This window comes from Crinia signifera, chromosome 2 (genome assembly GCF_055691185.1).
Source record: "Crinia signifera chromosome 2, ASM5569118v1, whole genome shotgun sequence".
NCBI classification, from domain to species: Eukaryota; Metazoa; Chordata; class Amphibia; order Anura; family Myobatrachidae; genus Crinia; species Crinia signifera.
Window position 1 is genome coordinate 138,376,769 of NC_139218.1, and position 14,928 is coordinate 138,391,696.

The 14,928-nt window shown below is 40.4% G+C and overlaps 1 protein-coding gene across 1 annotated transcript; it reads right to left on the bottom strand.

Moving 5' to 3' along the window:
• Positions 1–824: 824 nt before the first annotated feature.
• LOC146058887 (gastricsin-like) lies at positions 825–11,957 on the bottom strand. The gene is made up of 9 exons (XM_083171100.1): positions 11,902–11,957; positions 8,062–8,197; positions 7,451–7,568; positions 5,496–5,614; positions 4,315–4,514; positions 4,089–4,211; positions 3,756–3,903; positions 1,224–1,322; positions 825–1,041 (listed from the first exon to the last, which is right to left on the bottom strand). The coding sequence occupies exons 1-9, from the start codon at positions 11,955–11,957 to the stop codon at positions 889–891; spliced, it is 1,152 nt and encodes a 383-aa protein (XP_083027226.1). The 3' UTR covers positions 825–888.
• Between the last annotated feature and the right edge of the window lie 2,971 nt (positions 11,958–14,928).

Consider the following 14,928-nt stretch of genomic DNA (forward strand, 5'->3'; position numbering starts at 1 on the left):
AGGAACAGGGTGAGCACTACCAGAGCCCTGCAAAATGACCTCCAGCAGGCCACAAATGTGCATGTGTCAACTCATACGGTCAGAAACAGACTCCATGAGGGCCCAACGTCCACAGGTGGGGATTGTGCTTACATCCCAACACCATGCAGGATGTTTGGCATTTGCCACTTGCGCCCTGTGCTCTTCACAGATGAAAGCAGGTTCACACTGAACATGTGACAGAGTCTGGAGACACCAAGGAGAACATTCTGCTGCCTGCAACATCCTCCAGCTGACTGGTTTGGCAGTGGGTCAGTAATGGTGTGGGGTGGCATTTCTTTGGGGGGCCGCATAGCCCTCCATGTGCTCGCCAGAGGTAGCCTGACTGCCATTAGGTACTGAGATGAGATCCTCAGACCCCTTGTGAGGCCATATGCTGGTGCGGTTGGCCCTGGGTTCCTCCTAATGCAAGACAATGCTAGACCTCATGTGGCTGGAGTGTGTCAGCAGTTCCTGCAAGACGAAGGCATTGATGCTATGGACTGGTCTGCCTGTTCCCCAGACCTGAATCCAATTGAGCACATCTGGGACATCATGTCTCGCTCCATCCACCAACCACACACAGACTGTCCAGCATTTCTTTCTATTACAAGAAGTCCAAAACTTCTTGTAATAGAAAAAACTTCCAACCAGAAATTGATTTGCATTTATATACCAACAAAACAACTTTAAACAAACTCAATGGACAAATAAAGTTTTGATTACACTACTTTTATTACTGGCAAAGCATCTAAAACATTTACCAAAGATTTTGCTAAATGAGACTTGTCATGTGACCATTTAGAGATCGTGACACGCAGGTAATTCTCCTGGACGAAGCAGGCAGATACAGTAGGTCAGTCAGTAGGTCTATGCAGCAGCAGCAAACCCAACCTGGTTGTTTCCCAAGTCGTAGACAGAATAGTACTGCCGAAGGAAGACATCACCCAGGATCCAGAGAGGCTGTCCACTTTGAGAGGGCAGGTAAGTTGGCATAATACCAACAGTGCAGTATCCATTTTGCTATATGAGGAAAACACAACATAAATGTGTCAAAGGAATTGAGGTTTAAGGTTTTTTTCCTTTCATTCTATGAAAGAGATTTTCAAATATAAAGGACTTGTTAATTCAGATAATGGAAGATCTCAGCATTTCAGATTGTAGGAGAAAGTGAGGGGTCTTCTAAAGAGAAGAAGATAACCTACCTGAAGAATGTATGCAGATGGAGGAAGGGGAAAAGAAGTTCCACTGATGGTAAAGCTAAGAGTAGGAAGACTCTGGATGTTACCACAGTTCACGGCATACTGTCATAGGAAAAATAAAAGGATCAATAGATCTAAATCTCACACAATATCTAACGTTCTTTTATTGATCAATTTGCTATTCTTAATTTCTTCAAAAAAATATGATTCAATATCATCAATTAATTAATGTTCTAAGGTACACTTTCATTACTTGAGTAGTTCCATTACACCTTAATGTACTACAAAACCATAATAACAAATAGGCATAAATAATAGATATACAAATACCATTCACAAATACAGTATATACCATATATAAAAGTATCAAGAGCTCACCAGAGTTAAAAGAGATACATTTTAAATTGCAGGAGGGTGATATTTGACTACGCACAGCAGACTTCCTGCCAGTAATCCAATTGGAGGACAATAAGGAAAACTACTCTTCGTCACTTTAAACCAAATATGACTGATAAAGCGGAACAATAAGTGGGATTCAGTTGGAGAACAGGTTCTGCCACATTATGGGGCTTTTATTTATAAAGTTATTAATGTCATGAATATCCTCTTTAAAATAAGGTTGTTTATATTAAATTAACATCAGTGACCTTTTACATATTTATTTAGTTAGGAGTTTGCATTGGACTGCAGAATGCATTTGCTTGTACAGCAACATTTAGAATGAAGCTAGGAAAAGGCCCTCCCATCTATAAATCTCTCTGCACATATTAAATCTGTCCCACCAGCATTGCAACATGGTTCTGACTTTTTTGCTGTTACTTCTATAGTAACTCTGACACAGTGGGGCAGTTGTAAAGTGATGCAGTGGCGACAGGGCCGCCAACAGGGGGGGTGCTGTGGGTACAGCTGTCCCAGGCCCCAGCCTCTAGAGGGGCCTGGGACGCTGTCCACAGCAGTACGGTGCCACCCCACCCCTGCAGACGCATACCGCCTCCCCAACAACGTGGCCCCCCAGCCAGACACACACAATACACAGTGCAACCGAGGGCACAGAGGGGCTGGGCACTCTGCAGGCTGCCCTGTGCAGTGCGCGCTCCCGAGGAAATGCATGCAGAGAGTGGAGGCGTGCAGGAACAAAGGCGATGCTGCGCCGCCGCAGCTAGGTAAGTAATGGTACTCGATGGGGGGGCATACAGAAGATCAGTCCCGGGACCCACAATTCCTAGTGGCGGCCCTGAGTGGTGACATAGTGGTGATAAAATGGAAGGTAATAATGCACCAGCCAATAAACTCCTAACTGTAATTTTTTTTCAAACACAGATGCCTTATCACCTTTGTCACTGCTTTATCACTTTACCAGGGTTAATACATCTGCTCCAGTATATCTGTGTGTTTGATTAGACATCCCAATGTGCACTACACTATGCTTTGCGACTGTGTGCATTAACAATTGGGATGTACTGTATGCATGACTTCGATACATGCTCAGGTTTATAATAATAATGATATTTATATAGCACTTTTCTCCCAATAGGACTCAAAGTGCTTTACCATTGTCTTTACAGCTCAAAATACACAACAAGCTTAAAGGTAGATATCAGTAAAATGCTTGAGTAAATAGGTACGTCTTTAGTCTGTTTTTAAAGGATTCTACAGTGGGGGCTTCTCGCAAGGAAGAGAGTTGCATAAACTTGGAGCAACAAAGTTGAAAGCTCGACCCCCAGATGAATTCAGGGAGATTCTGGGTACTGTTAGTAGTCCTTCTTCAACGGATCGAAGTAATCGAGTAGGACAGTAAGGAATCAGAAGCTGCTGCAGGTACCTTGGGCCCTGGTCATGTAGGGCCTTGAAAGTGAGTAAGCCACTCTTGAAAATGATTCGCCCTTTTACAGGTAGCCAGTGAAGGGACTAGAGAATGGGAGTTATGTGGCAGGAGCGGGGCTGGTTAGTTAATAGTCTGGCGGCTGCTTCACTGCGCCCAGCATTGGTATTGTGTGTAGCCTGGAATCAGTCCCTCTATAAGCAAATTGTGTGTGTTTTTATTCTATGTGTAGCCAGCAAACTTATGACCTGGTAGATAACTGTTCTAGCCTCACCAAATGTGGTTGTAATGCTGGAGACAGTTGCCAGCTGATATTGCAGATTTTGTAGAATAAAAATGACAATGCCTAACATTTACATAAAAATGAATACTATAATTTAAGGCAGGGGTAGCCAGACTTGTGCGACCTGGAATCTATTTTTGTTCACTTATACTTAGTAATGCTAAATGTATTTTAAAAAGTTGGTGATCATGATCTATTGGTGAATGCCCCTTGAGCTACCAGTAGATCGCTATATACCTTTTGGCCAGGTCTGATTGAAGGGCTACTAATTCATAATGTTTGCTTAAACATATATGAAAAAAGTAAAGCTTATTTTAAACTGTCTTGTTTATATCCATATTGAGAAAGAAATAAGAAGAGGGAGTAAGGAGGTGTCCTGAAAGTCCTTTGATTGGCAATGCTGTTCCAGCGTTCTCCGCACATACAGTACCTGTCCATTCTGATCTTGCTGGGCACCAATGGACTGAATAAGTGAGGAGAAGATTTGTTGAGGAGCAGTCAACAGAGAAGTTCCAGTATCCACAATACCCTGGCATCCTTGACTACACCATCCAGTTGCTTGTCCATTAATAGCGAACCTGAAAGGAATACATAAGCAAATTCATTACTAAATAAGAAAAATGAATCCCTTTTTCTACTATAGAGGTAAAGCTACAAATTGTATGATCTAACACTGGGTTGTTGATATAACATATTAAAAGGGAAACAGAACAAAGAACAGTATTACATCCAAATAAACCAGAGATATGATTTTAGGAACTACCCTTGGATTCCAATTTGCCAGTATGTTTCAGATGTGACAGGGGTCCAGTAGATTTGTCCTGAATAGTAGTTTTGGTCAACTCCTCCGAAAGCCACTTCTCCGCCATTCTGAGTACTCTCCTGACTGAAAATCACAAACACAAAATTATGGCAAAGCAGAAATATTCAAATTAAACAAAGTAACATATAATAATTGAATAAAAAGAAAACAAAACTCATAATCTTACCCACTCAGGTAGAATCCAAACAATGGCTGATTGAGAAGGCCCTGTTGAATCATGTTCTGCATCACAGTGGTAGCTCCTCCTTCAGCAATGGATGGATAGGCCAGACCCAGGATACCATCAAACTGGGCATACACAAAGTTGGTGCCAGGTTCAGTTTCACTCAAGCCAAACTCTTGTTGTGAAATAGCTACATTTTGGATCTGTATAAATTGAGAAAACAAAGTCTATGAATTCAAAATATCTAGGAACTGGATGTATGTTTTATTCTTTTATTAATGTAAATTAGGCTTAAAGTGCTCTATAGTGGAATACAAAACTGAATAATATACACACTTTTATATGTAGAAACAAAACCAAAGATGGTGGTTGAGCGCTGTCTAAAAAAAGTCACAACAGAATGATCAATTGGGTATCACATAAAATAAAATTTATTACTAAAAAAAGAATATCTACTGAACAATTTAATAAATGGTAAAGGATAAAATATTCTCCTTTTGAAGAATATATAAAATATGTTATGCACAAATGGATTTGTTAGAAGGACAATGGGAGGTTATACTTAGTAACAGTCCCGCTTGTTCCTATTGATGCTCCCTCTTTATGGTTAGGCTTGATCTCCCATTTTGTAATCCATAGAGAAACTGGTATTGTGGATAACTATAAACCTGACTGGAGGATTGGGCCTCCAGTCAGGTTTATGGATACCCACAATACCAGCAAAATCGAATAGAAAAATAGTGCATATCTCACGGTGTGTAGCCTCTATTACACTTCAAAATCAAACTGGTTTTGCAGTGTAAATGATTGCCGCTTTTAAAAAAACCTGGAGATTTCTTACCAAATCTCTCTCTTTCTGAATAGCTCATCCTATTAAATTTCTCCCAGGGTATCAACCAATCAGTGTCTAACTGTCATTTTACAATCTGTGTTTGATTGATTGATTGATTGATTGATTGATTGGTAGGTACTCTCTGAACTTTATTTCTGTCCAAAATGTGATACATCTCACATTAATAACACATAATACTGTTTTGTTGTCACAACTGAATATTTCAGAAGTTAAAAGCTCATGCATGTCCCCAGCTCTAGCGTGTTACATTGACTACAGTTTTCACAGCTCCTGAAGGGGGCATTATTCGGTACCCTCTAACGTGTTTCCCAAAATGTAAATGTACACTTACAGACACAGTATCATATCCCAAAATTCCAGTCAGGCTGCCAGTGCCGTACTGAAGAGAGAACTGCTGCTGGTTGGAGGTATAGGTGGAAGACTGGCTGGGGTTAAACACAGGGTGGTTTGCTAGAGAAATAAAAACATAAGTAAATATGAAGGTCATTAAGACAATATTAGAATAAGCAGACCAGCGATTCGTTCAAGCCATAAATTACATTATCACAAGAGAAGTGTTTCACGTGCTAGCAGATTCTCAGGTGATCTGTGCCATATTCTACAAATAACTATTGTCCTTAGGAAAACATTTAAAAAAATTGTAAAATCTAAGATGGTGGTGACAACTAACTTATGTATTTAAAACAGGTGCACAATCAGATTGAAGTGAACATGGTAGTTTTGATTTGCCAGTAGTAGCAAATGACTTACTGTACTTTCCTGCAGTGTTCCTCAAACGCGGTCTTCAAGGCACACCAACAGACCAGGTTTTATGGCTATCCCTGCTTATTCACAAATCAAGCTGACTAAGGTACAAATGAAGTCACATAAGCCTGGATAGCCATAAAACTGTTGAAGTGCCTTGAGGACCGCGGTTGAGGACCACCGCTGTACTGTATTGAACACAGAAAGTATTGTAAACAAATGTTACAATAGGTTTTTATAGTTGCAGCCGCAGAAGTCCTTAGATCACCACATTATCCGCTATTCCGTCTTGTGTAAGCACTAGGTAATACATTATGCCACACACTATAACTACCTTTCTGTATGCTTTCCCAGCATGCACTCATTTAAACATAGTAAAATTCCAAAAAGCTACTGTGCATGCAAATTATTTGGACTCTTGCAACATGTTTAATGACTCATTTTCATTTTGATTTATGAAATTAGTCATTACCTATACTAGGAACAGATAAGTTCCAAGACATTTTTGTATCTTATTATACAGAATGATCCTATATAATAAAAGGGTAATGATGCTCCTTGCCGCTATGGGTGGAATTAAAGTCTTGTGCATGCCGTCGGCCAGATGACGCCCAACAGAGCAATTCTGGTGTTGTACCATTGATGTATGCACAGCTGTTTGCACTGACATTACTGTTATGTTGCTCTGTCATTTTGATGGGTTGATAACTAGTTTAAAATTAAACACAGTCTCACCTAATCTATTATAGTGGACAGTTCTTCTTGTGTGCACAGCTCACTTACAATCAATCTTTTAATATAAAAACATATAATAAAATAATAATAATAATAATAATAATACAAAAAAACTGAGAGCATAAAGACAGTTTCAGAGCCTTTGCTTTCAATGTGCCATATTCCCCAAGATACCACTGGGAAGATGGCCCAGACCTTGAGTATACGTATAAGTGGGAGGGGGGTCAGCGGACCCATGCCCCTGCTAAGCCCCTCCCTGTCCTGCTAGCAGCCCTGGGCAGGTAAGTAGTACCCCCCCCCCCCCCCTCACCACCACTGCACACTAGACCACACTCTGGGCCTGGTTCAGGTCCCAACACTGTAGCATAGAATGCTGCAAAGTACAGATACTTTGCGCATTTGCTGGATCTGTACTGCACATGTATAGGATCAGGCTGTCGGCGATTGATAGGCTAATGCCATTTAGGGGTGGAGAAAGCAGCAGAAATGGTCTGTGGGTCAGATGCAGTGCACTAAGCTTCAAAAGTGATAACATGCAGAGTGATAAACAGCCAGCCAATCAGCTCCTACCTGCCATGTCACAGACTGTGTTTGAAAAATGTCAGACAGGAGCTGATTGGCTGTCTGTTTATCACTCTCCATTTTATCACTTTTGAAACTTAGTGCATCTGGCCCTCTGTGTCTTAAAACAGAAATTATTGCCGCTATTGGATAGCATGAGGCCAGGTTATGTCCTGAAGACTGAGTTGGAGAACCTGTGCATTAGAGACAGCACAATTGATGTTACTGGAGGTATTCATTACTTACTGCAGGCCTGGCTTTGACAGTAGGTTGAGGCCACCCACAAGTTGGAAGATCCAGTGTCAAACAGGACCAGGAAGTTCTGAGGAGGTGTTCCTATGCTGATCTCTCCATAGTAAGACATCTGTCAGAATGGAAACATTTGTGATGCTATAAATATGTATTTGAACAATTACTCTGTATTACAGAAGCCTTATTGGAAACACTAAGTTTAAATATTAGGTTAGCTAGGCATGTATTCCAGTTAGGTTATTGGCTTTTATATCATAAAGCAGTACTCCATGCGTAGTACCTTCTCCTACACTCAGGAACTACAGTATATATTGAAAACCAAGTGCTTTAGAATATTTACATAACGTTTTGGTTTGGTTGTTGTAAAGAACATTGGTCCTCAGGACCAAACACAGTTTATGTTTTCCACATTATCCAGCAAGTGCACAGGTGCAGTCATTACTCACTGACACATTTTAAAAGATCTACAGGTGGAGCTAATTATTTCCACTTGGGGTCCTGAGGACCATGTTTGAAAACTTATGATGCAGATAATAATAATAAATGTTTTGCAGTGATGAATGCTACATACAGGTAAATGCTGATTATTGTTGTTTGCAACTCACATCCATGTAGTTAGCCAAAGGCTCGAAAGCAGTGGCATAGTTGCTGAAATACTTTGAAGCCGGATCAACCACTGGGGCTTTGATACCATGTTCCTTCATCACTTCCCTCATGGGCTTAAATCTCTTCAGGGGGACTCTGCAGGGAAAAATAAAACAATTTATTTGTACATTATTTTCTGAAACAGGTATGAGCCAACTTTGTAAATTGAAAATGTTTAGGCAGAAAGTCAATCAAAAAATCAAATAGGAGAGAAACACCATCTGCCAGTTTGTCCGTTTGAAATGGCAGTTGGCTGCAGTTGCATTGCCTCCCCTATTTGAATTTTGAACTGTGTTGCAGATCCCCCCCCCAAAAAAAAAAAAACTTACCAGATGTCTTTACAATAAAGTGATTTAAAAAAAAAAAATATTTTTCTCTAATACCCCTTTTCCACCGGCCTTTCCTGAACAACAGTTTTGGTCTGTTTTTTTTTTTTTTTTTTTTTGGAGGGGGAGGGGGGGGGGTATATAATGCAAATTGTAGATTGTCATTTGCTCCCTCTCATTTTCAGATATTTGTTCTACCAACAAAATAGGTGAATGGTTAGATGTTAACTGGTCTAGTGTGTGGCCAGCTATAGTCATCTTGGTAAAAAGGAAACCACTATGAGTGGAGCGAATACAGAGAATCTTAGTAAAGTGTAAACATTATCAACAATGTGCAAATGTTTTTAATTAAATTCCGATGTGTTCCATGACATAACACGTACAGGCAATTAGTGTGGCACATTTGTACAGGTACAGATTTTACAAGATGACAGACTAGTTTCGATATACAGACTTGCCCTAACTAAGTTTCTTAATTATAATAAACTGATATGACCTCTTGCTAGGTTTTTATATTGACACCGAGAGACACTCATTTTAAATTCAGGTTCTAGACCAGGCATGTCAAAATGATGGCCCTCCAGCTGTTGTGAAACTACAAGTCCCATTATGCCTTGCCAGCTTTTTACACATCCCTAGCCTAGCTAAAACTGTGGCATGCTGGGATGTGTAGTTTCTCAACAGCTGGAGGGCCACAGTTTGGACATGCCTGTTCTAGACTGTGAAGCCAGGAGCACAGTCTCCTATCTAAGTGATATACAAGGTACATGTTGAATCCTGTACCTGATTAATGTTCATATGTTCTTGACATTTGCTGCAGTTTAAATATCTCCTTGTATGTACAGTAGCTATCTCTCCTTACCAACCAATAAACATATTGCTGTTCATTATGGGTTGTTGATGCTTGTAGGGTTTGAAGCCAAGATGTTTTATTGTAGATTTTAGTTTTTTTATAGGGCATAAAATGGAATTTAATTAAATTATCTTTTTTATTAGCTAAGTTTGTTATTGAGAATAGATTTATGATGACTATATATTAAAACTCACACTAAATACAAAGATGGGAGTCTATTTCACATGAAATGTTGCTATGGGCAACCAATCAGATACTATCTATTATATTCTAGAAGGTGCTAAATAAATAAGAATTATCTTTTGATTGGCTGCCCATAGAAATGTTAGCTTTTGATTGGCTGCCCATTCCCATGTGAAATAGAACTTCCATCTTAGTAAATTTCCCCCAAAATGGTTTGTTCATAATACAGTATGTTCTCGGTCTGTGGCTTGCAATGATATAACTCATGTTTTCTTTTTTAGCAGATTAGTTATGCACTTTTAGATTGTCATACGTTTATAATAGGAAGTTTACTATCCATTACAGGTAAAATGGTTGGATAATCAGTATTACATTGATTAATTAAAGAGCCCAGCTTTAAACATGCATGTATGGCAATGACTTGAGTAAATGAGCAAATCCTACATATGAGTAAATCCTACAGTATGCTTACTTGTGTAAAACTAATTAAAATAGGACTAATTTGTTTTGCAAGCAAGTGTTTTTTCAATGACGCAATGATTCATAATAGTCTGAACACTAAAAATAAATTCATAGCAACTTAAGACATAACAGTTTTTATATTACTGTTAAGGACCTAATAAAATGTATTTATAGGTAATGATTGGACTATTTGGTTTATGATTACCTTGTTTAAATATTTGTAACAGTGATCATCGAATAGTGTTCATAGTACAAGCATTAATTACAGTACAAGTAATAGCTTGAGCAAAGATATATACATTCCACATTTTAGTTTCTTCCATCCTTTTCTGTCGCTGAACTATCCCCCGCAGCCGTGCACACAAGGAGAACATCACTCACCATCGAGCAATTTTTCCCCTGCTTGCAGCACAGAGTAAGTCTTGACTTACTCAGCGCTATGATGGCCGTGTGGAGAAGGAGGCCGCTGATGATGTCAGCGGCCCTTCCTCCCAACAGCCAGAGAACACCTGTGTTTTCTAGGACACTCCCAGAAAATTATGCGTTTCTGCCCCCAAACACCTAGCAATCGCAGGCTTCCTTCGGACAAATGGCTCACGCATCCGCACTGCGAAAATGCAGCTGTGCGATTAGATCTGAATCAGCCCAATGGTTTATCTGCTGCTAAGTGTTAATGCATAGTTGCATATATACTAAACAGTGCATTCTACCTTTTACTGTTCACTGGTACTAGTTTACTCAACCTGGAAGCAAACGAAAAGAGTAATGTAAATGTGGTTTTATTGTCTAATAATCACAGCTAATGCCTTATCATTTCATCCAAGACTTCACCTATCTGTTGATTACCTGTTATTGTACTGGGCTTCAGGGGCAAACGCAGGATTTTCAGAAGGGGGTTTCCAGACGGGCGGAGCAAAGCACGGAGATGGACACTTATGTGACCCAGTATATGCCAGGTCAGTTAAAGTATTATAGATAGACCAATTGTATATAAATAATAATAACATATATATATATATATATATATATATATATATATATATGTGCATACATATATATACACACACACATACACATATCTATATATACACATACAGGGGCATCAACAGCAGTGTAGACCCCTGGGCATAGCAATGTATTGTGGCCCCTACCGATCCTCCAGTGGTAGGGGTGGGGGAAGCTTTGATGTCCCGCGACTGGTAGGGGGTATTATATCAACCGCTCAGCATGTAGGGCCTGGATCAGTAATTTCCACTAATTACCCCTTTACTACACAGATGGTGGGAGATGAGGTGGGAGAAGGGGGTATTGGGCTGAATGAAGGGGCCCTGATACATAACTTCCAGGGTGGTAGAGGATGTTTAATAGGCAGAGGAGGGGTGTATAGTGGAGTGGGCTTATTATTCATAATTTTCTGGTGGGAGGACAGCTTGCTTGACTGCAGATATCTCCAGTTCCTGGAACTAGATTTCTTAGCTTTTAATGGAATTAAAGAATCCCACCTACCAAATGGTATTGGGGACTAGGGGATCAGAGTTCAGGAGGCAGAGCAATCCGCCAACGAGAATATAAAACTACATACCAGGTGTGTGGAGCTGGAGCAGTAACCAGCTGCTGGAAGGCTGATACCTCACTCCAGTTTATCTCTCTCAAAGGTTTAGTACATAGACCCCAAAGTGTCTATTTGGTGTAAGGAACATCTCTATATACTAGCAGTCATGCATCTATCTAATGTTGTAATGAGACAGAACTTAACCACCAACTAAAACTATAGATGTTTCCATAACCTTACTGCCCATTTTTCTGAAGTGTTCTGTACTCTCAAGTGATGCTGCACCCCTCCATCTTATTCTTAGTACAAGACAAAACCACATCAATAATGACAATATTCAGCAAATTTCAGCAAAAAATTGCCCATGGTTTGCTCGTTTAGCAAGAGATGAGCTTACTATAAAAATACAAATGTATATACTCACTTAATGATCCCCTCTGAGAGCTGGAGACAAACGAGAGCAAGAATTAGACACTTCATGTTGAAGATCACCTTGTTCTACTGGATACCTGTGCAGTACATTCCCTTCACTGTTTTATATACCCAAAATGAGCCTGGCTTATCTTATCTATATAAAGTGTTATTATAATGTCAATATCATTAGGTATGCCTTATCTTTAATTGACTGTTCTCAGAATCTCAAATCTACACTTCAGGCTGATAATATTTAAAGCTTATGCATGAATTGCAAATAGGTTGGAAACTAAAGTTTGACTACTGGGATAATACAGATTGCCAAAAAAAAAAATAATGGCTGGATCTACTGTGGGAAATTGTTAAGGCATGGAGACACCAAAAAATAATTCCCCTATCTATAGACTTTGACAACCAAGAAGAAGGATGACATCCTTTACTCATGGCTGGCTATGACCAATTTGATATCCTAGGTCACACTGGGGCCTCCTCTCCATATGTTGCATTTGAGAAAGGGGTATTTCCTTACTAAATGGGTGAGGCCTTATGACAGTGAGAGACTGGGGTGGCAGAGGAGTGTCTCAAGCCATCTCCCCCACCTTATGTCTACAGCCATTAAATATCTCCCCCTTGTGTGTCTCCAGCCATCAAATATCTCTTTATTGTGTGTCTCATTCATCAAGTCTTCCCTCCTTGTCTGTCTCTAGCCATCAAGTCATCCCACCTTGTATCTCCAGCCACCAAGGTGTATTCTGCTATCAAGTCTCCCCCACCTTGTGTCTTCAGCCATCATGTCTCCACTGCTTGTTTGTCCCCAGCAAACAAGTCCCCCATCTTGTATCTTTAGCCATCAAATCTCAAAATAATACCTGGTGCACACACACACAGTGGGGAAGGGGGGGGACGGACACACAGGCCCGTGCCACTTCCCCCAACATTTTGCCATTTTAGTTAGTACTAACAGTATGCTGCGGGCAGTAACAATGCAGGAGGCTGTGTAGATGGTCCAACCACTCCCCTCATGTCTTCTCCCCCTCTACTATTGCCACTGTTGCCAGGGTGAAATAATATAGCAACCGCTGCAACCAATAACAACATGCTGCTTACCCACTGCTTCCAGGAGGTGATAATGGGGCCTTCTGTTACTGGAGCTACCAATGCAGGAACCTGCTCCTTCAAGGAGTGGACAGGAAAAGCTTCTCAACTGTCGCTGATGACTAGGGATCTGAGGCTGCTTTTGGTACATAGTACAGCTTATATTGCGAAAAGGGTGGGTAAGGAACCCAGTCATATCTATATCGGAGGAGGGGAGATATACACAAGGATGCCTTTCTCTTTCTTTTTTCTTCCTTTCTCTTACTCTCTTCTGTCTTCCTCCTTCTTTTCGCTCTTCTTTTCTTTTTCTCTCTCTCTCTCTCTCTCTCTCTCTCTCTCTACTCTCTAGATTGTAAGCTTGCAGCAGGGCCCTCCAACCTCTATGTCTGTCTGTTTTACCCAGTTTGTTCGTTCAGTGTTGTCAACATTTGTAAAGCGCAACGGAATCTGCTGCGCTATAGAAGAAACTGTAAATACTCTCCTTTACTTTTTTTCTCGCATCCTAATCTTTTTCTTTGCCTCTGCTCTACTTTTTTCTTAATTTATTTCTCTATTCTCTCTCTTCTCCATCTCTGCTCTCCTTTTTTTATTATCTCTCCCTCCATTATCTCTTTTTCACTCCTTTTGCTCTCATTACTCCTTTCTATTTCTCTCTCTCATTATCTTTTTTTTTTTTCTCTAATTTCCTTTCTTATTCTCTCTCTCTCTCTCCTTTTCTTTCTTTCTCCCTCTCTCTTCTCTTCTCTCACTCTTTGCCCACATTTTCTTTCATTCTCTTTCCTCCGCTTCTCGGACTGGATTAAGGGCCTAATGGACCTGGAGTTGAGAATATTCAAGGACCCATTATGAGAAATAGAGGAGGTGAGGCCAGTGCCATGTAGGCATGTAGAACCCATATACTATAAGCCCCAGTATCTCTATTAATAAATACAAGTATAAAAATTACATAAATGTGTAAAATAGAAATGCAATTTTCATAGTTATGATTTATGTGACCATGTGGTCAGCAAGCAGGTGTCTAGCTGGTGATCATCATGCTATGACAGTGATGGGTCTATTTTTATGTGGGGACCCGGAGCTGCAACTCCGTCTGCCACATTGTTAATCTGGCATTGTCCTCGTCACTCTTTTTGTCCCCATCTTTCTATGTGCCTCTCTCCCATTCCCCTTTCTTGCTCTTTCACTTTCTCTATCTCTCTCCTCTTTCCTTTCACGTTCTCTTCTCTCTCTCTCTCTCTCTTTCCTTTCTTCTCCCCTTTTTCTCTCCCCTTACTCTCTTACTCTACCTTTTTTCTTTCTCTCTCAGTATATATACACTGTATACTTTTTTCAAAAGGCCAAAATATTTTAATAAAACTAATGTAGTGTACGCAGGGGCGTAGCTAAACGAAAAGTTTAGGGTGTCTGATACTTTGATAGACACCTCTTTCCGATGTTCATTATACTGTATAGCAGGCCTGGCCAAACTGTGGCTCTCCAGATGTTGTCAAACTACAAATCCCATCATGCCTCGCCTCAGTTTTGCTATAAGGGAGTGTTAAAACTGTGGCAAGGCATGCTGGGATTTGTAGTTTCACAACATCTGGCGAGCCACAGGTTGGTCTGTCCTGCTGTATAGTATTGAACTTGTTTACATTGTGCCATAATGTGCCACAATTCCTAGTATGCCACACTGCCCATAGTTTGCAATATGCCACAATGCCATGCCCACAGTTTACATTATACTGCATTGTAGTTCCCCATTCACACTATGGCACAATTGGCCGCAGTTCGCATAATGTTGCACTACCATAGTTCACATTATGTTACACAGTGCCCCCTGCCCGCCCCCCCCCCCCTTTAAATGATACCACTTCAAGGGTCACATTATGCCATGTAGTAGTTTTACATGATGTAACATTCATTCAGATGATAAGGGCCCCCTCCACTCTCTATGTTTTCT